The following is a 23,290-nucleotide window of genomic DNA, read 5'->3' as shown; positions in this document are numbered from 1 at the left end:
TGAGGCAATTATTGTGATGTCACTGTGATGTTATGTGATGTGACTGATGTAATGTCATGGGGTGGAAAGGTGATCTATTAACATGTTGGTTTCAGAGTAACAGCCGTGTTAGTCTGTATTCGCAAAAAGAAAAGGAGTACTTGTGGCACCTTAGAGTTGGTGCCATTTCCAGCACAAATCCAGGTTTTCTCACCCTCCACCCCCCCTGGATTTGTGCTGGAAATGGCCCAACTTGATGATCACTTTAGATAAGCTATTACCAGCAGGACAGTGGGGTGGGAGGAGGTATTGTTTTATGATCTCTGTGTGTATATAAAGTCTGCTGCAGTTTCCACGGTATGCATCCGATGAAGTGAGCTGTAGCTCACGAAAGCTCATGCTCAAATAAATTGGTTAGTCTCTAAGGTGCCACAAGTACTCCTTTTCTTTTTGACAGGTTTCAGAGGAACAGCCGTGTTAGTCTGTATTCGCAAAAAGAAAAGGAGTACTTGTGGCACCTTAGAGACTAACCAATTTATCTGAGCATGAGCTTTCGTGAGCTACAGCTCACTTCATCAGATGTATACCGTGGAAACTGCAGCAGACCTTATATACACACAGAGAATATGAAACAATACCTCCTCCCACCCCACTGTCCTGCTGGTAATAGCTTATCTAAAGTGATCAACAGGTGGGCCATTTCCAGCACAAATCCAGGTTTTCTCACCCTCCACCCCCCCACACAAATTCACTCTCCTGCTGGTGCTAGCCCATCCAAAGTGACAACTCTTTACATAATCAAGTCGGGCTATTTCCTGCATAGATCCAGGTTTTCTCACATCCCCCCCACCCCCATACACACATGTTAACATGTTGATCTGCTAACTTGTTGATGAGCTGTCACTGAGACAAAGTGATCACCGTGATATCAGGTTGGAGGTGTAGCAATTGCAGTGATGTCATGTGGCAGAGGTGAAGTGATTGATGTGACATCACTGGGGTAAGGCGATCATTGGGATGTCATGGGGTGGAGGTGAGATTATCAATGTGATGTCACTGGGGAGAGGTGATCGCTACGACGTCACAGAGGAGCGACACAAGCATGATGTCACTGGCTGTTACGGGCAATGACATGTTTTGGCCCAGGGGCGGGGGGAGGGTGTCACGAGGTCTGCGGTCATCAGAGCCCGCTGAAGAGGCCTCCTGGCCGACAAGGGCTGCCTAGCGAACTGCGCGTGGCCCGCTGGGCGGGACGGCTCCGGCAGCATCAAACAGCAACGGGGGCGGCCCTCCCAGCGCTGCCTACGTTACCCAGCATGCCCCAGCGCCGAACCCGGAACTGATTCTTTGCTACATCCGGGTCGGGGCCGCCTCGCCTGTCAGGTCTCGCCCCCTTGCCTGCCGGGTGCTTTCGGTGTCGGGTTAGCCTGGTAGGTGCCCCCTGCCCTGGAGCGCGCCGGGCCCGGGCCCGGGCCCGGGCCCCTGGGGCTCCTCCCGCCGAGGGCTGGGTGCGGCGCGGGGGAGCGGCGGGGCCGTGCCTGGAGCCCCTGGCTCGCTCGGCCGGTGGGGCCACCCCGGCTCATGTCCTTTTCTCTCCCCCGCAGAGCGTGTCCCGAGCGCCCGGCCATGGCGGATACAGCGCAGAACGGGCCCATGCAGGGTGGCGCCGGCGGCGGAGCGGTGGTAAGGAGCGGCCCCGGTGGCCCTGTCCCAGGCGGGCGGACCGTCCCCTCCGTGCTCTGCGCTGGGGTCCGCTCTCCGCCCTAGCGGCGGGGCCCCGCCGGGGCCCCGCCGGTGCCTCGCCGTGAGCAGCCCCTCCCCTTCTCGATTTCTCTCTTGCCCTTTCCCAAGTTTCCCCCTCGCCCCGCAGTGTCAAGCTGAATTCTCCCCCAGATCTGCCCCCACTTGGGGTGTCACTGGTTCTGGTGCCCCAGGACCCCACAGTGCCCGGCGCTGTACGGACAGACAGAGACACCCTCTCTGTGAGCTGCTGGGCCTATTCCTTAACCACAGTACTTTCCTCTCTTGCACATCCTCCCTCCACCACCATCTTCAGGCAGTTCTATTTCTTGCACTCCCCAGCAGTTGTGCTAATTGTTTCCAGGCTTTCTGTAACCATCATATTCCAATTTTCTAGAATCCCTGAGGCCTCTGCCTGTCAGTGAGGGCTTGTCCCTACTAGGAAACAACTAGGGAGATGTTTTAAATGTGATAGCTAGCATGTTTGAAAATCCTGTGCTAGACAGGGCAAGTTGTAGTTTTGAACATGTGTTCCTTGGTGAAGGTTCAGATTCTCTCCTAGAGTTCACCTTGATCTGCTAACATGTTCAAAACTACAACTTGTGCTGTCCCCGTTAAGGTTATAAAAACATGCCTTATTTCCTGCTGGACAAGCTGTTTAGTCTTGGCTTTGGGTGGACTTCTTTCTTACAGTATCCCTTTTCCATCTCATTGTGTTAATGTCCTCTTATAGTTTAAAATTGCCATTCCAGCAACATCACTGACAGGTAAAACTGACCCATATGCACACTACATGTATTACTAAAACTTCATATTGGTGAAAAAGAAAAATGAATATCTAATTTGACCATTTGTTTTAATTGTTCACTTTGTACACTTCAATCAGTTTTGAGAGGAAAAATACATAAGTTTCACTTTCTGGTTCACATGCACTCTGGCACTCTGTTTCAGTTCATGACATTGCAGGGGAATGCCTAAATCTGAATTAACTCTTCATTAAAATGTAATTTGAAACTGAAACAAAAATTCTTATCATAAACCACATTGTAAATGCTTTTTCAAAGTCTCTTAATTAAAATACAATGGTACACATCTATTGCAACCATTACATACAAATAAGTGAACAGATCATAAAATAAAGACACCTGTAATTTTTAAATATTCAATAATTATTTCACGGTTAATGGTCCCAGCTCACATCTACATTATCTACACTGTGTACGAAATAAAACAAGTGCATGGAGATGGGAACTAATCTTCAAACTTCTTCACAGGTAATCAGGCCAGATCTTTGCCCCAGGCTTTTCCAACTGGAAGGCTGCTCTAAATGGGGCATTTGGGGTTTCCCCTGATGTATAGGAATCCCTGAGTGGCATAAAATTGGTTTCACATTACCTGTTTACAACACTTTTGGCACACTGAGCGCGTCTAGGGTGGGAAGGTGTGCGGATAGAGCGCAAGATGGCAATGATCCAGCGATCTCTGCTCAATCAAATGCATCTTAGGAGACTGTTCCTGCTGATATAATTTAGACCAGCCCCAACTGGTCCCAGAATAGAAAAGTTCTTCCCCTCATTTCTACCTTTAGAGTCCTGGGCCGAGCACCTGGCCCTAGAGATTTCGGTCATAGCCAAGAAAGTGGATGCTTGCATCCATACAGAGACTTGGGAGAGTCAATTGGGCTCAGGAATTAATTTGATCAGAACTTATTGCAAGACTGGCTCTATACTGAGTTGCAATATAAGTAGCAAAATAAACTCTCTATAGGCTAATAGCAGCTAATTTGGTCTTGGCATATAAAGGAAGTCTCTTGATAAACTATGCATTACTGAAAATAGGAAAGAATGTCCAGCTTGGCTGTAACTAAATGTTTAGACACCAACTTGTGGGGTTTTGTTTGTTTTTTCTTTTCAATATAGCAATTTCTGATGACTAACAAGTTGGATACAGCAATGTGGCTTTCCCGTTTGTTCACAGTCTACTGTTCAGCTTTATTTGTTCTGCCCCTTCTAGGGTATGTATTGTACTGTTTTCAGTTGTTTGAATGTTACAAAATAACTAAGTTTTATCTTATGCAAGCTTTCAATTTCCCAAAGATTACATAGGTAGTAAAGAAATGAGTGCAGATTGTTTTTAGCTTAAGTTTTAACTTTTACTCACTTCCCCAGAACAGTTTGAGAATTTAAGCTGTTAGATATTTTATTAAAATTATTTTTAACTTCTTTCCTAAAAAAATCTTTAATTTTGTTTCCTTGGAACTGACTAGGAAGACTGCTTTTTTTTCTGTATTCCTATGGAAATAATGTTTTCAGTAGTTCTGTAATGTTGAATGCTATACACATCAGCAATGTTATGTAAACATAACATTTTTTAATTTTTTTAAAACAAATTGATACTAATCATTGTCTTGGCTGTGATAGTAGAAATAGCTTCAAGTATTGTGCAGTTATGATGCAATCCTTAAGGGAGGATGGTTTGTATGGTAACCTCTCCTCTGATAATTTACAGGTTGCATGAAGCAGCTAGCTTTTATCAACGTGCCTTGCTAGCAAATGCACTTACCAGTGCTCTTCGACTACACCAAAGGTTACCACATTTCCAGCTAAGCAGGGCATTCCTGGCCCAAGCTTTGTTGGAGGACAGCTGCCACTACCTTTTGTATTCTCTCATCTTCGTTAATTCTTATCCCGTTACAAGTATCCTTTAAGTACTCTTTCACATATTATTAATTATTATTATTATTATTACCTTAAACATTACTCCATGTGTGAGGACTGTGACACTTTATTCTCTTCCACAGCAGTCTTCATTGTGATTTGAGAAATGGATTTAAAACTAAAGTGGGAGCTGCTATCCATAGAACGTACAGCATAGTTAAGGCTATGATTATGTCATGGAGGTCACAGAAGTCATGAAATCTATGACTTCTGTTGACCTCTATGACATTTTCTGCCCCAGGGCTGGAGCTCCCAGCTGGACCCCCCGCAACTCCCAGTCCCTGCCCTGGTGGGGGAAACCCCTGGGAGTGGTGGGGGGGAACCCCTGCAGTTGCCCAGTGGTGGTGGGGAGCCCCCTAAACTCTTAGCTGCTGGGGCAAAGGGACCCTGCAGGAGCCCAGCTCAGCCCCCCCCGCCCTAGAGCTCCCACTAGTCGCAGGTGGTGGGGAACCCCCTGGAGCTCCCTGCTGCTGCGGGCAGCAGGGCCCCCCAGAGCTGCTCTACCCCCACTCGGGAGGACCCTAGAGCTCCCAATCACTGCAGCAGTGGGGGACCCCAGAGCTCCAGTAGCAGTGGGTGCTGAACTCACCTCCCCATTTTGTCAGGGATATTTTTAGTGAAAGTCAGGGACAGGTTTCTTTGAATTTTTGTTTATTGCCTGTGATCTGTTCCTGACTTTTTTATTAAAAATATCTGTGACAAAAACTTAGCTTTAAGGATAGTCAATATAGTGAATCTCTCCCATGTGGCCCTTACCTGGAGTGACCACTTTTATGGTGAATGTACATTTCTGCTTCCAGGCAATTATTGTTTTTTTTTGCGGAGACTCAGGAACTATGGCCGTGATACAACAAACTCATTTCATGTAATCCATTGAACAGCCATCGGATGGTAATATCTCTGTCACTACCACTGTGGGCTACATGTGAATTATCTAGGTACCAAATGAAACGATTGATTTGAGCTATTGAGGTTTCTACTTAGATAAGTTTATTTTCACTGTATTAATGAGAATTTTAGAACAGTAGCTTTCAGCTTGATGACAAGCAACAGGAATTTAGTAAGTGATTATCTTCATTCTTCATATTTACCTATTTTATTTATTGTTTCGCTGTACTAAGATGTGCCTGGCAGCAGAGACATCTAACTCTGCCATCTTGAACCAGTAGAAGCTCTGTGTGCTGTGGTGGGGGACTGTGAAGTATAGTATTTTAGTAGGAAGTGTGATGCCATTCTTTGTCTAAAACAGCATTGTAAATCATTCTTTAGGGATTTCATGCTTTCACTGTTGCCAGTTTATGCTGTAGTGGCTCTTAGAGTCAAGTATATACCAGAGTAAACTTTTTTATGGGGAAAAAAAAAATTCCTGACCATTAAGTACTATATGTTAGGATTGTGATACTTTGACAGTACAGACTAGCTTTTGAATAACTATCTTTAACACCTTGTTTAATCTGTGTGCACTCTGTCCATCTTCTGTTAACACTTCAGACTCTGAGCAGTCAGTTTACACTAAGATAAGCGCCCTTTCCTTCACTTCAGTGCCAGACACTTGGTCAGTTACACAAAGGACTTTAATTTACAGTTCTGTGACCTTGGCTTCAGAATGAAGTTTTGAATGCACACTGTAACAACAATACCAGAAAGCAGGTCTGGAATGTATTTTGCTCTACTTCAACATTCGAATTGACTTCTAGAGAGTAGAGATGCCAGGCTGTAATAATCTGTCTCAGGTATTAGGAACAAGAGAGCTTTGTGGAATTTAGTTTACGCCCCTTACACCTGTTACATTTCAGTATCTGTTGTAAAGGTTGATCATAAAAAGTGTATTGTCACCACAACAAGAAACTAGATATCTTCCCAAATTCATTCCATTGACTCATCTCCGGAAGAAAAATGTAAACTCCATTTGCTGACTTTGTCTGGCTGATAACTTTTTTCTGTTACTGTAGTGCCTCGAAGTCTCATTTGAGAGCAGAACCGCATTATGCTAGACAAAGTTTACGATTTATATAGACAAGAAAGGGTGAAAGAAAGGAAGGATTATTATTCACACTTTGTGGATGGAGAGCCAAGGTATGAGGAGATTAAGTGACTTGCCCAAAATCCTTGATGGAAACAAAACACAGCAAGAAATGTCTGGGTCACCAGTAATACAGCTGTGTGTGATGTCTGTCTCACAGTTAAAACTAGTTCAGTTAAGTCTTTTCAGAACACCACAAAAGAGGCTGCTATCTGATTATGCACCCATCCTCTTTAATATTATTTTTTTCAAAAGGAAACATAGCTATAGAGAGAACTGCTATACATATACATATCTCTGAGCTCTGTACAACTGTTGCTGATTTTGAAAACTTCTTGCTTAGGGTAATGCTATACTTCATGCTATAACAACTGTATTATATAGATATCCTGGCATGATATTAATCATTCAGAATAAATGTATTGAAATACTTTCTGGCCTATAATTTTCCTTATTGCTTGCTTCAGTGAGTATTTTCCCAGTTCTGCTGTTCTCGTTGCTTCATGCTGCCACATATACAAAGAAGGTTATTGATGTAAGTATGGTGCAATATATTGCTCAGTACTTTTTGTTGTAAAATGGCTTGTACCTAGGGGTTGTAAACACATTTCAAAGGGTTGTGATTATCGTCTTTCTTTATGGCTAGATGGGGGAGTGGTCTTGAAACGCTTTTGTGTCCCAAATGTGGGGTCACAATACGGTAAAGTTGAGAACCCAATCAATTTAATTTTTGCATAATAAATATAGTTGGATGGTCTAACCTCCTGACACACAGACACGTTTCTTAATTTGAGGTGCTCATCTTGCTAGCCAGCTTGCGTTGATTCAATATCAGTACTTTAGAATATGTTAATCCTATTCAAGCTTTGTGCTTTTTTTTTCCTCTCTCCAGTTACTATCCATATGGAAGCAAATGACTTCCACATTTGCCTACTATGCAGAAATACTTGAGATAAATGACTCCAACAGATTATGGTGGGTTGCATCTGGACCCACTTCCAGCTGCACTTAGACAAGTGCTGTTTCAGTAGGTGAAACAGCAAAGTGCTTAAAATGAAGTTGGAAAGCAAAACAATATTTAAAGAAGCTGCTTCTCAGCTCCAAATTCTCACAATGTTGTTTTATTTATATAACACACACACTTTCTCCTTTGGAATTTTTTTTTTTCAAAAATTAAATTTTCCATATGCTACTGGTGCATGTTTCGTTCTAGTGATCAGAATAAAGCTATTGGCCATTGCTGTGGCATCTGTAACTAAAGTGGAAAAGGCTAAAACTGGATTTTTTCTTTTCCCAAAATCACATCTTTTCTCCATATGTCTTGTGGATAAATCTGGAAAGTGGAAGATGTTAATTGCCTTTCACAGAGGGTGTTAGGATTAATTGTTTGGGAAGTATGTAAATGTGGGGTATTTTTTTTGCAATGCTTCTCCTTTCTACAAGAACCCTATATTTGAAGTATCCTTTAGAGGATCCTAGAATCTTATTAGTTTTCAAGTAACTAGGCAGGGTCTCAAAAGTTGCTGAAATTAGTATGGCTGACTGTCATTTGAGTGTTTGAGTTAAAACTAGAGCAAGAACAGAACCTGACAACCTAACTGACTCTAACTATTGTTTCCCTTTCTAAAGGCAAGAGGTTTGAATAGTCTGCCTTTTCTGAGAAGTCTTTTAGAGAAACTAAATGCTAACCAACAAAATATTCTGAAATTCATTGCTTGCAATGAAATTTTCCTGATGCCAGCTACAGTTTTTATGCTTCTTAGGTAAGAACTACAGAAAACATTTTCTAATATATTGACTTCCATACTTGAACATTTCCTACCCCAGGCCTCAATCTTGCAGTTAGTTCTACCTGGGTACAGGTGTGGAGCCTGTGTGAAGCTCATTGCAGGATTTGTTCTGTAGCTTGTTTATAGAGACAGATGCGTTTCATTTCTTCTAGATAAACATCTGACAAAGTTAAATTACTTTAATTTCATACATTCTGCTAAATCAAAGTGAATTTTTGCCATTTTATCATTGATCACAGAAATAGACTTTAAATGCATTGTGTTGTGTATGTTTTTGTGTGTTTTGTTTGAATACCAGAAACTGGGATTTGACCGTACATTAATTGATTGGGTAGAGCTGATGAACTTTGGTCAGTGTAATGGAACACATGGCAGTGGTAAGCTAGGTGGGATTTTAGCTTTACAAACAAACAACTGATGCTTTTATTTAAGTAGAGCACTTAAAAGTCTAAATAAGGTTGGGACCTCACTGTGCTAGGAAATGTGGCCAGAAGCAGTCATGGCCCCAGTCTGAAGAATTTGATTGAAGGCCTATCTCCTTGCATCTCTGTAGAGCCCTATCAACTTCAGTATAGAGGCTACAAGCCTATCCATTAAAGTTGACGTCAGTGGAGTTCCATGCAGGGAGGTCCTCCATAGGGGTCTATCCACACACAGGTCATTCTGAGACTTGAGCCATAGGCTGTCCCTGCCTTGTCCCAGAACCCTGCCTTGTCGAGCCAGTCTGCTCCAACACAGACTCAGGGTTTGAACCACACGCACCAAAGCTGCAGACTTAACCGAAAACAGCTTAAGAAGTGCTCCTGTGTCTAGCACCCCGACACCCAGTTCCTAATCAGAATCAAACTCCAAATAAATCCATTTTACTCTGTATAAAGCTTATACAGGGTAAACTCATAAATTGTCTGCCCTCTATAACACTGATAGAGAGAGATGTGCAGCTGTTTGCTCCCCCAGGTATTAATTACTTACTCTGGGTTAATTAATAAGCAAAACGTTATATTATTAAGAATAAAAAGTAGGATTTAAGTGGTTCCAAGTAATAGCAGACAGAACAAAGTAAGTTACCAAGCAAAATGAAACAAAACACGCAAGTCAAAGCCCAATACATTAAGAAACTGATTACAGATGAAATCTCACCCTCGGAGATGTTCCAGTAAGCTTCTTTCACAGACTGGACTCCTTCCGAGTCTGGGCCCAATCCTTTTCCCCAGGACAGTCCTTGTTCCAGCTCAGGTGGTAGCTAGGGGATTTCTCATGACTGGAACCTCCTTTGTTCTGTTTCACCCCTTTATATAGCTTTGGCACAAAGCAGGAATCTTTTGTGTCTCTGGGTCCGCACCCCTCCTTCTAAATGGAAAAGCCCCAGGTTTTAAATGGATTCCAGTACCAGGTGACATGGTCACATGTCCTGTGAGACTCCCCCAAGCTTTCATTCTTGTGGCCTGACTTACAGGAAGGCTTGCAAGTAAACAGAGCCATTTACAACCAGTTGTCCTAGTTGATGGGAGCCATCAAGATTTCAAACCACCATTAATGGCCCACACTTTGCATAATTACAGTAGGACCTCAGAGTTATATTTCATATTTCTAGTTTAGATACAAGAATGATACATTCATACAAATAGGATGACCATACTCAGTAGATTATAAGCTTTGTAATGATATCTTACAAGAGACCTTTTGCATAAGCATATTCCATTTACATTATATTCACACTCATATATCACACTCGCTCCTAAGCAACCAGAGGAGCTAGCGAACAGGAGTGGCTAACGGGAGTTTTGCGAGGGAGTTTACAGGGGGAGTGTGAGCTGGGGCTAGAACTCAACAGTCTTTAAACTTAAAAGCCAAAAACACCCCCTTGATATAAACAAAACAACAACAAAGGAACCAGCTGCAGGAGTAAAAGGAGAATGCAGGCAGAAGTCCAGCAACAGAGTGGGTGTTACCCAGTTTATTGCACCCAATGCAGCATGTATGATTACCTGTCCTATGGGCAGGTGGCATATGTTTGCATTCTGTGCAAGGAGCTCCTGGCGCTCAGAGACCATGTATGGTCTTTGGAGACCAGAGTGGCTGAACTGGAGGAGCTGAGGGAGACAGAGAGGTACATAGATAAGACTTTCTGGGACACAGTAGAATGGTCCCACCCCTGGTCTGACAGCCTCTGTGCTGTTGAGGAGGATGAAAGTCCCAGAGAAGGAGAGCAGCTAACTGGAGCAGAGAGAAACAATCCCGTAGTTGGGACCCTCCTTCCAGATGATGATGTGGTTTTCTCTCACACTGAGGATACCTCTCTGGGGGAGGGAACTCCAGCTATTAGGAAGAGACAGGTATTATCTTTGAAAACTCGTGGCGAACGGGGGAAGTCCCGGATGACTGGAAAAAGGCTAATGTAGTGCCAATCTTTAAAAAAGGGAAGGAGGAGGATCCTGGGAACTACAGGCCAGTCAGCCTCACTTCAGTCCCCGGAAAAATCATGGAGCAGGTCCTCAAAGAATCAATCCTGAAGCACTTACATGAGAGGAAAGTGATCAGGAACAGTCAGCATGGATTCACCAAGGGAATGTCATGCCTGACTAATCTAATCGCCTTCTATGATGAGATTACTGGTTCTGTGGATGAAGGGAAAGCAGTGGATGTATTGTTTCTTGACTTTAGCAAAGCTTTTGACACGGTCTCCCACAGTATTCTTGTCAGTAAGTTAAAGAAGTACAGGCTGGATGAATGCACTATAAGGTGGGTAGAAAGTTGGCTATGTCGTCGGGCTCAACGGGTAGTGATCAATGGCTCCATGTCTAGTTGGCAGCCGGTGTCAAGTGGAGTGCCCCAGGGGTCGGTCCTGGGGCCGGTTTTGTTCAATATCTTCATAAATGATCTGGAGGATGGTGTGGATTGCACTCTCAGCAAATTTGCGGATGATACTAAACTGGGAGAAGTGGTAGATACACTGGAGGGCAGGGATAGGATACAGAGGGACCTAGACAAATTGGAGGATTGGGCCAAAAGAATTCTGATGAGGTTCAATAAGGATAAGTGCAGGGTCCTGCACTTAGGACGGAAGAACCCAATGCACAGCTACAGACTAGGGACCGAATGGCTAGGCAGCAGTTCTGCGGAAAAGGACCTAGGGGTGACAGTGGATGAGAAGCTGGATATGAGTCAGCAGTGTGCCCTTGTTGCCAAGAAGGCCAATGGCATTTTGGGATGTATAAGTAGGGGCATAGCGAGCAGATCGAGGGACGTGATCGTCCCCCTCTATTCGACATTGGTGAGGCCTCATCTGGAGTACTGTGTCCAGTTTTGGGCCCCACACTTCAAGAAGGATGTGGATAAATTGGAAAGAGTCCAGCGAAGGGCAACAAAAATGATTAGGGGTCTGGAACACATGACTTATGAGGAGAGGCTGAGGGAACTGGGATTGTTTAGTCTGCGGGAGAGAAGAATGAGGGGGGATTTGATAGCTGCTTTCAACTACCTGAGAGGTGATTCCAGAGAGGATGGTTCTAGACTATTCTCGGTGGTGGAAGAGGATAGGACAAGGAGTAATGGTCTCAAGTTGCAGTGGGGGAGGTTTAGGTTGGATATTAGGAAAAACTTTTTTACTAGTAGGGTGGTGAAACACTGGAATGTGTTGCCTAGGGAGGTGGTGGAATCTCCTTCCTTAGAAGTTTTTAAGGTCAGGCTTGACAAAGCCCTGGCTGGGATGATTTAATTGGGGACGGGTCCTGCTTTTGAGCAGGGGGTTGGACTAGATGACCTCCTGAGATCCCTTCCAACCCTGATATTCTATGATTCTATGAGTAATGGGAGATTCAATCATTAGAAACGTAGCTAGCTGGGTTTGTGATGACTGGAAGAACTGCATGGTGACTTGCCTGCCTGGTGCAAAGGTTGCGGATCTCTCGAGATCTAGACAGACTTTTATATGTAGTGCTGGGGAGGAGCTGGTGGTCATGGAACATATAGGTACCAATGACATAGGAAGGATAGGAGAGAGATCCTGGAGTCCAAATTTAGGCTGCTAGGTAAGAGATTGAAGTCCAGGTCCTCCATGGTAGCATTCTCTGAGATGCTCACAGTTCCACGCGCAGGGCCAGTTAAACAAGCAGAACTGCAGAGTCTCACTGCGTGGATGAGACAATGGTCTAAGGAGGAGGGGTTTAGATTTATTAAGAACTGGGGAAACTTTTGGGAAAGGGGGAGCCTATACAGGAAGGATGGGCTCCATCTAAACCCAATGCTGGCACTTAACATTGAAAAGGTCGTAGAGCAGTTTTTAAACTAAGGCCGGGGAGAAAGCCAACAGGTGGGGAGGATCTATTAATAGAGAATGTCTTTGTCCTAGTGAGGACCAGAGGATGGAAAATGATAAAATACAGGCAGGGTCTGATCAGAAACAGTCAAATAAGAGTCCCATTCAATTACGTTGCGTAATGGCAGACAGCTAAAAGGAGACAAGTTTTTAAAGTGCTTATATACCAACGCTAGAAGTCTAAATAATGTGTGAACTGTAGTGCCTCATATTAAATGAGGATATTGATATAACAGGCATCACAGAAACTTGGTGGAATGAGGATAATCAATGGGATACAGTAATACCAAGGTACAAAATATATCGGAAGGACAGAACAGGTTGTGCTGGTGGGGGAGTGGCATTATATGTGAAAAAAAGCGTAGAATCAAATGAAGTAAAAATCATAAATGAATCAAACTACCATAGAATCTCTATTGATAGAAATTCCATGCTCTAATAAGAATATAGCGGTAGGGATATATTACCGGCCACCTGACCGGGATATATTACCGGCCACCTGACCAGGATGGTGATAGTGACTGTGAAATGCTCAGGGAGATTAGAGAGGCTATTAAAATAAAAAACTCAATAATAATAATGCGGGATTTCAGTTATCCCCATATTTACTGGCTACATGTCACCTCAGGATGGGATGCAGAGATAAAGTTTCTTGACACCTTAAATGACTGCTTCTTGGAGTAGCTGGTCCTGGAACCCACCAGAGGAGAGGGAATTCTTGATTTAGTCCTAAGTGGAGCACGGGATCTGGTCCAAGAGGTGCATATAGCTGGACTGCTTGGTAATAGTGACCATAATTTAATTAAATTTAATATCTCGGTGGCAGGAAAACCACAGTGCCCCAACACTGTAGCATTTAATTTCAGAAAGGGGAACTATACAAAAATGAGGAGGATAGTTACCCAGAAATTAAAGGGTACAGTGCCAAAAGTGAAATCTCTACAAGCTGCATGGAAACATTTTAAAGACACCATAATCGAGACTCAACTTAAATGTATACCCCAAATTAAAAAACATAGTAAGAGAACCAAAGAAGAGCCACTGTGGCTAAACAACAAAGTAAAAGAAGTAGTGAGAGGCAAAAAGGCATCCTTTAAAAAGTGGAAGTTAAATGCTGGTGAGGAAAATAGAAAGGAGCATAAACACTGGCAAATGAAGTGTAAAAATACAATTAGGAAGGCCAAAAAAGAATTTGAGGAACAGTTAGCCAAACATTCAAAAAGTAACAGCAATTTTTTTTAAAGTACATTAGAAGCAGGAACCCTGCTAAACAACCAGTGGGGCCACTGGATGATCAAGGTGCTAAAGGAGCACTCAAGGACAATACAGCCATTGCGGAGAAACTAAATGAATTCTTTGCATCGGTCTTCACAGCTGAGGATGTGAGGGAGATTCTCAAACCTGAGCCATTTTTTTAGGTGACAGATCTGAGGAACTGTCCCAGATTGAGGTGTCATTAGAGGAGGTTTTTGAACAAATTGATAAATTAAACAGCAATAAGTCACCAGGACCAGATGGTATTCACCCAAGAGTTCTGGAGGAACTCAAATGTGAAATTGCAGAACTACTAACTGTAGTCTGTAACCTATCATTTAAATCAGCGTCTGTACCAGATGACTGGAGGATAGCTCATGTGATGTCAGTTTTTAAAAAGGGTTCCAGAGGTGATCACGGCAATTACAGGCATGTAGGCCAGACTTCAATGCTGGGCAAACTGATTGAAACTATAATAAAAATAAATATTGTCAGACATATAGATGAGCATAATTTGTTGAGGAGGAGTCAGCATGGTTTTAGTAAAGGGAAATCATGACTCACCAATTTACTAGAATTCTTTGAGGGGGTTAGCAAGCTTGTGGACCAAAGGGATCCAGTGGATATAGTGTACGTAGATTTTCAGAAAGCCTTTGACAAGGTCCCTCACCAAAGTGTCTTATGCAAAGTAAGCTGCCACGGGATAAGAGGGAAGGTGCTCTCATGATTTGGTAACTGGTTAAAAGATAGGAAACAAAGGGTAGGTATAAATGGTCGGTTTTCAGAATGGAGAGAGGTAAATAGTGGTGTCCCCCAAGGGTCTGTTCTGGGACTAGTCCTATTCAACATATTCATAAATGATCTGTAAAAAGGGGTAAACAGTGAGGTGGCAAAATTTGAAGATGATACAAAATTACTAAAGATAGTTAAGACGCAGGCAGACTGCAAAGAGCTACAAAAGGATCTCTCAAAACTGGGTGACTGGGCAACAAAATGGCAAATGAAATTTAATGTTGATAAATGCAAAGTAATGCACATTGGAACGCATAATCCCAACTATATGTATAAAATGATGGGGTCTAAATTAGCTGTTACCACTCAAGAAAGAGATCTTGGAGCCATTGTGGATAGTTCTCTGAAAACATCCACTCAATGTGCAGTGGCAGTTAAAAAGAATAGATAAGACAGAAAATATGTTGCCTTTCTATAAATCCATGGTACGCCTACATCTTGAATACTTTGTGCAGATGTGGTCGTCCCATCTCAAAAGAGATATATTAGGAAAGGTTCAGGTTCAGAAAAGGGCTACAAAAATGATTAGGGGTATGGAACAACTTCCGTATGAGAAGAGATTAATAAGACTGGGTCTTTTCAGCTTGGAAAAGAGATAGCTAAGGGAAGATATGATTGAGGTCTACAAAAACATGACTGGTGTAGAGAAAGTAGATAAGGAAGTGTGGTTTACTACTTCTCATAACAAGAACTAGGGGTCACCAAATGAAATTAGTAGGCAGCAGGTTTAAAACAAAAGGAAGTATTTCTTCACACAACACACAGTCAACCTGTGGAACTCCTTGCTGGAGGATGTTGTGAAAGTCAAGACCATAACAGGGTTCAAAAAAGAACTAGATAAATTCACGGAGGATAGGTCCATCAATGGCTATTAGCCAGGATGGACAGGAATGGTGTCCCAAGCCTCTGTTTGCCAGAAGCTGGGAATGAGTGACGGGGGATGGATAACTTGATGATTACCTGTTCTGTTCATTCCCTCTGGGGCACCTGGCACTGGCCTCTGTTGGAAGACAGGATACTGGGCTAGATGGACTTTTGGTCTGATCCAGTAGGGATGTTCTTATGTTCTTATTAGCATATTTTTATAAAATCATAATGAAGTGCAACATCACAACCTTAATCAGTGCATAGCATGTGGGTGCACAATGTTGGGCAATGAATTCTAACAAGTGACTAAATCAAGAGTCCAATAAATTCTTCAGTCAGCAAATTTACTATCTAAAGTTGTCACAAGATACAAGGCAGATGCACCAAGACCAAGTAAATCTTTGTTTGTATTTTTTAAACAAAACCCCAAATCAATCTCTGCATAGTTTCATGATCTTTAAAGGCTTGTTTAGGATGTGAAATATTTATAGGATTGTGTAGCTAAGCAGGTAGAAGTTAAAAGCTAGCACTTCAGCATCCATTCTATGCCTCTCCTATTTTACTACTGGAGGGCAACATAGTCTCTGAGCAACCGTATACTTTTTTTTTTTTTTTGGCAGCACGCTTAGCTTTGGTGAAATGTGACTAAATTTCTCATAGATATCAAATCAATGACTCTGCCTCAGTCTGTACACAGAAAATGCATTTTCCATTCATCACCAGGTTCTAACAGAAAGAGGGGGATCTTCATGAACATTTCTTAGTACACAGGTGGAAAATCTGGAAGGATTTCTTCCAACCCATTCTTCATGTACATATAACTTAGATTTTTGTTGTTCCTCTGGCTACATCAACCAGCCAGTTTGAGGAATTACCTCTTAAAAATGAGATTAAAATCTTTAGGAAGGGCATAGTGGACTTTCTGAGATGTCCTCTGAAGAATTGTATCTAGCAAGTCTCATTCCTCATTTTGACAGGCTGAGCACACTTATGAAGTCAAATGAGAACTCATGCCTACCTTTAGTGTGGCAAATGGTCTGAGTAGATCCTTTTACACTGTGTGTTCCTTGATGCTTTGTGAGCCAAAGAATGACCTATTAAAGAGCTCTGTTCTATAAAATGTACAGGAAAATAAGCTATACTACCGTTTTGGTGGTGGTGGTTTTTTTAAGGATAGCTACCTCTGAAGATTACTATTACTCAAAATATTATGCCGTAGTTGTAGAAAGTTAGACTTAAATTCAAGAGGGGAATGTGGCTTGTGCTGGAGAAAACATATCTTAGGTGAGCTGATCCTGGTGTAGAACATAATGAGCCTATCTAGCTGTTACGCAAAAAGGAAGGGAATGTGCTTAATGTAGCTTTTCTTGGACATGGTGCAGAGATATGCAGTTGCTGTCTTTAGTCACAGTCATACAACATAGTGTTTGTCTAACTGATTAGGAAACCCTATTTTCAGATGCTGAAATTATTTTAAAAATCATTTGAGATCTGGTCTAAAAGTAACATTTTAAAACATCTCATCTCCTTTTGACTTTTTAAAACCAGTATAAAGCACACGGACGTGCCTTGGTTTTTTTAAATGCATGTTTTTTCCCCCACTGCAGCTCAATTTATTTTACACTTCAAATTTCCATAGTTCATGGGATAAAGATGCCTTTCAAATATTTAAAGAAATCCAGTTTACTGAAAAATAGTCTTGCTTATAGTTTATTATTTTCAGAGCTCTTAATGCAGAGATGGCAAACTTTTTGGCCCTAGGGCCACATCGGGTACAGAAATTGTATGGAGGGCTGGGTAGGGAAGGCTGGGGGAGGCTATACCTCCCTAAACAGCAAGGCGTGGCCTGGCCCACGCCCCCATCCAACCCCCCCTGCTCCCGACCCCTGACTGCCCCCTGGGACTCCCGCATCCTATCCAAATACCCCTGCTCTGCCCCCTGACCATCCCCCCAGGACTCCCGTCCCCTATCCAATCCCCCGTACTCACCATCCTCGGGACCCCCTATCCAATCTCCCATGCTCACCACCTCCTGACTGCTCCTTGGGCCCCCCATCCAACCCTCCCTGCTCTCCTTGCCCCAAGTTATCTGTGGGATGGGGAAAAAGGGGGCTCAGTCCTTTCCCTGTGCATTTCCCCTGCTCATTTTGGCTGCTCCCTGTCTGGGCTTGGCTGCTGGGGACTGAGCCAAGCATGCTGGAGGTGGAGGGGGGCCCTGGCTTGCTCTGCCCCAGTCTCTGGCAGCAGGGCCACCCCCCTGCTCCCCGCCCCCTGACCATGCCATCCTGGAGTACCAGGTTTGGCAGCGCTATAGCTGTGCCATCCGGCCGGAGCTGCAGCCACACTGCCCAGGTGCTGGGGGAACTGTGACTGCGAGGGAGGCAGAGAGGGAGGGGAGCAGAAAAGGAGGGGCCAGGGGCTAGCCTCTACCCTGCTCACTGCACTGCTGGGGAGTTGGGCTGGCTCCTCTGCAAGACTGTGCTGATCCTATTCCCTGTCAGGAGCTCGGGGGCCAGAGGGAAGGGTCCTGCGGGCTGGATGTGGCCTGCAGGCCGTAGTTTGCCCCCCTCTGTCTTAATGTAACAATATATGAGCAAGCTTTCACAAATCAGATTGCACTGATATTAAGCTACACATGTGGTAGATTGTATTTTCCATCCACTGAAATTAAATCAGGATGCCGCATTTCTTACCACTAAATAAAACCCTGGGGGTATGTCTACACAGCAATAAAACACCCATGGCTGGCCTGGGCCTGTAAAGTTGCTCTGTAATCGTCTGGGCTTTGACATCTACACAGCAGTTTTGCAGCCTGAGCCGCACGAGCCCAAGTCCACTGATGTGGGCCAGCTGTTAGTGTTTTATTGCAGTGTAAAAATGTGTGAAATACTGTAGCAAAGAATTTAATGATGAACAAGTTGATGCAAAGTTTGTAAAATGTAGTAAACTTGTGTTGTCCCAGAATAACCACTGCCAAACTCCATTAGGTACATGTAGTATCTTGTATATAGAATTGACTTTTAAGCCTTAGTATGCATTTTGACAGCGTGCAGGGGTGTTGTGAAGAATAGCGTCTGTGGAAAGGACTCAAAATGCCATGCTTATTGTCTCAAGCAATTTCCATAATCGGACATGCAAATCAAGTATTTATGCATGTACCTGGCCAGTTGAATACCAGTTTGCAAGCACATACATGGAATTTCCTGTTCAAACTAGATAGGCATTTGCATTCACTTCTGTGTTTGTCACATCTTGAAAATTGGGCACATAAAGCACTTATTTATAAATGCTAATTTTAATGTGAGAACAGTAATGCTGCGTTTCCTTTGTTGTGTTTTTAAAATTTCAATTATGGGGTAGCATGCAGTTGTTGCTTTTTATTTTATAATTTTCAGCCTTAGTGGATATGAATACGAATAAGATATCTTATTGCTTTTTGTTGTCAAATCTGGATTCTCAAACGAATGTGATCATCTGACTATCCTCAAAATATAAATATATGGAGTTTCCTTATTTCTAATTGCAAAACATATTGAGTTTGACAAAACTCAGAACAATTTTTTCCTTTCCTTTCAGTGGCCAGGGGAGTTTGCTTCAGCCTTTCATTTACTATAGATTTCTTACGTTGCGTTATTCCTCCCGTAGAAATCCATACTGCCGGTAAGCATTACGTTGATTTGAGAATTAATTAATGTATTAAAACTTCTGCACAGTAGTAGGCTAAAATGTTACATGCTAGAAATGTAATTCATATGTAAATGGGCTAAAAAAAACAACCCCTAATTCAAAATTACATTTTCCAAACAGCACCATAAATGGGAGGTTGCTCTTCTCCTTCACTAAATTGTAGTTGTACAAGTAATATACTGTGAAAAGTTTTCCCATGGCCGTTTTTAGATAAGCTTTTTGTGAAGGGAAGCTCCTCAGTTCCAGGATGGGTTTTGTGACCACAGACTAGTTTAAAAACCAAAACCTCAAAAGTACAGTATACGACAAGAAATCAATCATTCCATTTTGCAATTGATGTCTTTCAGCAGAAATCCAGGAAAGCATTTCAATCCTTGATATCTTAAAAAATCCTTTAAAACAGTGCAGCATTATATTTGATTCATTTGCTTAATTGTATGTGCCCTGAAGAAATGAATTGGGATTTCCCTGGTACTTATAGGATCTTCTGAGTTGTTTCTGTTGTGAGAGTGTTGCCATGCAGTTTTTCTTCCTGGAGGAGGGGAAAGAGGTTCTAGAACGTGGGCTTGTCTCTTTCTTTCTTGGTATCTCTTTGCTCTGTTGTTTGCACCTTCTACACCACCACCACCTCTCTCCCCTTGCAAAAAACTATCCCCTTTCTTTCATGGTGCTCCCCCTTTTTGTCTGAGGCTGCCTTTTAAGTTTGAAGTAGCTTGCAAAAGCTATTTTAAAAACCTGAAGAATTTCAGGGGCAAAAATTCTCAGGTCCACACTGAACATTTCTCTCTCACATAAAATTATTACACTAAGTTGTCCTCAGATGCTTTCTAGCTACTTTTGGGATCGAATATGAGAATCTTGAATAATTGAATTGAAGACTGCTTTGAGATTTAATAACTGCTGATCAACACAGCTGTGATGTAAATATATTTCTGATTTGTTTTATTATTTTCAGGACTCTTTTCACAGAGCTGAGGATCGTTGTTGAACACCTAATAATGAAGCCTTCATGCCCACTTTTTGTAAGAAGACTGTGCCTCAGTAGCATTTCCTTTATAAGCAGACTGGCACCAACAGTTGCATAATTAACTTTCAGAAACGTGTGTGTGTGTGTATATTGTGGACATTATGAGCAGCTGGCATTTCTGCTAATGGTTATAAATTCCAGTTTTTACACTGATCTCACTCTAGTTTATATAAAATTCTCTATACACTTCCCTCTGAGATATTCAGTGCATTGTCTCGCAAGTAAGTCCTAAGTTTCCAAGAAAATATTACTATGCTGTATTGCTAATTGGTGGAAGTATGTGTTTGCTCTTAACCGAAATTATTTTAAGGAAAAAATACCCAGTTATACAGAATGTTAAACAAACAGAAAATCAAATGGTTAACAGAATTTTCTCCTGTTTTCCCCATAAAATAGACCTACTGAAAGCAGAGATATATTTAAGAATTTTAGTCAACCCTAGCTGCATGCATAGCTACTATAAGATGTTACCACAGCATAACTTGTAGTCTGTTATGGATAGCAGTTGGCATACGGACATACGCAGTACGTTTTGAACAGTATTCTTTTCCATACTCCAAATATACCCAGTACACTTAATTTGTTTAAATTCACGTAGTCCGCTCACGAATGCAAATATGGCCCATTTAGGAGGTAATCAAACGGATTAAAAATCTCATGAACTGTGGTGATTGATGTGACTGTTTTCTGGGAGAGAGTCTTTTTTTAATGTCATTTAAAAGTGAACATGTCAATAGATCACCTAATGCCCTCATACTTCCACATCCTGCATTTGGGAGAATTCTTAAAGATCTGACCATATAAAACTCTCTGAACAGTGAGCTTGTGTTTCTATGTGATGAATGTCTTTGTCACTATAGTGCATTCACTGACCAGTGGGCTTCTGTATAAAATGAAGATGCAATGTTTAAACTCCTACCCACCTCAAGTCATTGTGTAATGTAATAGTGCAAAAAATTATCATTGCAAATGCAAGTGCTCTTGTTTCTAAATAAGGTGAGCCTGTAGCAATTCAGGCATCACTGCTTTGTAGAAAATATAGGTTAATCTGTAGCTAGTCCTATATGAACTCTTTTCCCAGTTTCTAAGAACCTCACTGAGATGGAGAATTTATGTAAAGGATTGCACCTGGTCAGACATCTATTGAAACAAATTACTGGAGAGAAAATTTGGCATAAATCAGTCTGTTCCTACAATAACACTACTAAATATCTTTGCTTCAGAAATGCATGTGAAATGGAGTGCTCATTACACATTCACCCAGCATACCTCCTTGTTGTAAAGGTATTCTTTTACCAGGAATTACATTTGTCTGAATTTAGCCTGTTTCCTTAAAATTTAGGTCAGATGTTTGGGGGAGTAGGCACAGTATACAATTGATACTTTAGTTGCACAGAAGTTAAATTTTATTCATTGAGCTTCTCCTTTATAATTCAATGTCCTTTACTATTGCATGATCAGATCAGACCTTCTACTAAATATTTGGAAAACTCTTGCTCCTTAAGTCAAAATATTTCCTTGTAATTATCTAGTTTCCTTAGGTATGTTGCAGATGTAGTTTAGACTTGTCAGTCATTTGTTTCTGTCAGGAGCCATGCATTGTACATTTTTGCTCAACCTCCAGGTACTGACAAAAATGATGTGAATAATTTTACTTGATTGCTCTGACCTTGGCTTTTTGAGTATAATTAGCTATTTATGGAACTATTACACACTGTGCAGAAGCAACTGCATGCTATACTCTGGTACAGCTGATGAGACTTGCAACCAGCCTCAATATCTATGTATCCTGTGATCTGAGTGTTTTTATAAAAACTAAAATTTCTACAGCAATAAAATGAATGTTAAAAAATAGTTTGCTGGTAGATGGCTTTCTAGTTTATTTCCTCTGTGTAAAGTAACTGCAATATTCTGAGACGAGTCCTGAAGTTGAGCAGAGTGTGCAATTTTTTGTGTGCATGCTTTTCTCTATCTATTCCCATTGCTGCACTTGACTCTAATCTAAATGGTACACAGATCAGAGTCCTGACACATCCTTACATCCACCTTTATTTTGGAACCACCTTTTTACTTATCCTAAGAAAGCGAGATTTTTAAAGGTTAGCACTGGTGTTCACAACCCTGGAGGGCAGCTTTCAAGAAAAATGTTAGTTTTTCTTTTAAATTTAAATTGTGGTGCTTAAGCGTCGTATCTTTTGGACCCAAGAACTTCTAGCCAGAAGAACAGAAACTTAAATCTGCTCTGGAGTCTAACTATTGTTTTTACAGCAGTATGCTGTGTCTAGGACATTGTTGAATGTCATTGTTGGAAAGTTAACATATATATCATTCTTTAATGCCATGCACATACTTGGGGCATGATTCGCCTCTCATTTACACCACTGTAATGCCACTGACTTCAGAGGAGTTACTCCTAATGTACACTTGAGTAAGTGAAAGGTGAATAAAGTCCTTTGCATTGGTGGTGTAGCTGCGTTGGTCCCAGAATACGAGAGATGCAAGGTAGGTGAGGTAATATCTTTTATGGGACCATCTTCTATTGGTGGACAGTGTAAGATTTCTAGTGACACAGCTCTTTTTCAGGTCCTTGGTATTTAATTTGCATAAATTCATTGAAACCTTCATTTTGCACTGTTTTCTGTAGTCCGATTCTGAACCAGCTAGGGGACTATATGCTAGTGAGGTGCCTGATTCACCACTTACTTCATTTTTACATGGGCATAACTCACTTGATTTCAGTGGAGTTATGCTGGTATAAAATGGAGTAAAACAGTGGTGAATTAGGCCTATTTATTAAAACACCTGTACCATATGGGAGAGCAGCTGGGTGAATAAGTGAGTAAGTCTGCAATGAATAGAGAACTTGAAGCAGATGAAATGGCTAGAAAGAGCAGAGCTAGCAGGCCTGAGGAAGGTATGATTCTTTCAAAGATTTAACTGGGTTGGTTTGGTTCTAATTTAAAAAAAAAAAAGAAAAGAAATTGTGAGTAAACTATTAGAAATTGGTTATTAAACTTTCCAGGCCTGTGATTTAGTTTGACTAATGCCCCATGCTTTGTAGAAGGTTTTCTTATTACTCTGTCACAGTATTACCCA

The 23,290-nt window shown here is 41.9% G+C and overlaps 1 protein-coding gene across 1 annotated transcript; it reads left to right on the top strand.

Annotated features, from left to right (window-relative positions):
* The first annotated feature begins 1,301 nt into the window (after window positions 1-1,301).
* TMEM33 (transmembrane protein 33) lies at window positions 1,302-22,048 on the top strand. Its single transcript, XM_048848478.2, has 8 exons — window positions 1,302-1,409; window positions 1,584-1,662; window positions 3,639-3,733; window positions 4,228-4,415; window positions 6,927-6,994; window positions 8,089-8,222; window positions 19,057-19,140; window positions 20,123-22,048. The coding sequence occupies exons 2-8, from the start codon at window positions 1,606-1,608 to the stop codon at window positions 20,250-20,252; spliced, it is 756 nt and encodes a 251-aa protein (XP_048704435.1). The 5' UTR covers window positions 1,302-1,409; window positions 1,584-1,605; the 3' UTR covers window positions 20,253-22,048.
* Window positions 22,049-23,290: the final 1,242 nt, after the last annotated feature.

This window comes from Caretta caretta, chromosome 4 (assembly GCF_965140235.1).
Source record: "Caretta caretta isolate rCarCar2 chromosome 4, rCarCar1.hap1, whole genome shotgun sequence".
Taxonomy (NCBI): Eukaryota; Metazoa; Chordata; order Testudines; family Cheloniidae; genus Caretta; species Caretta caretta.
The sequence above is the reverse complement of the archived record's forward strand: the minus strand, read 5'-3'. Positions and strand labels throughout refer to the sequence as shown.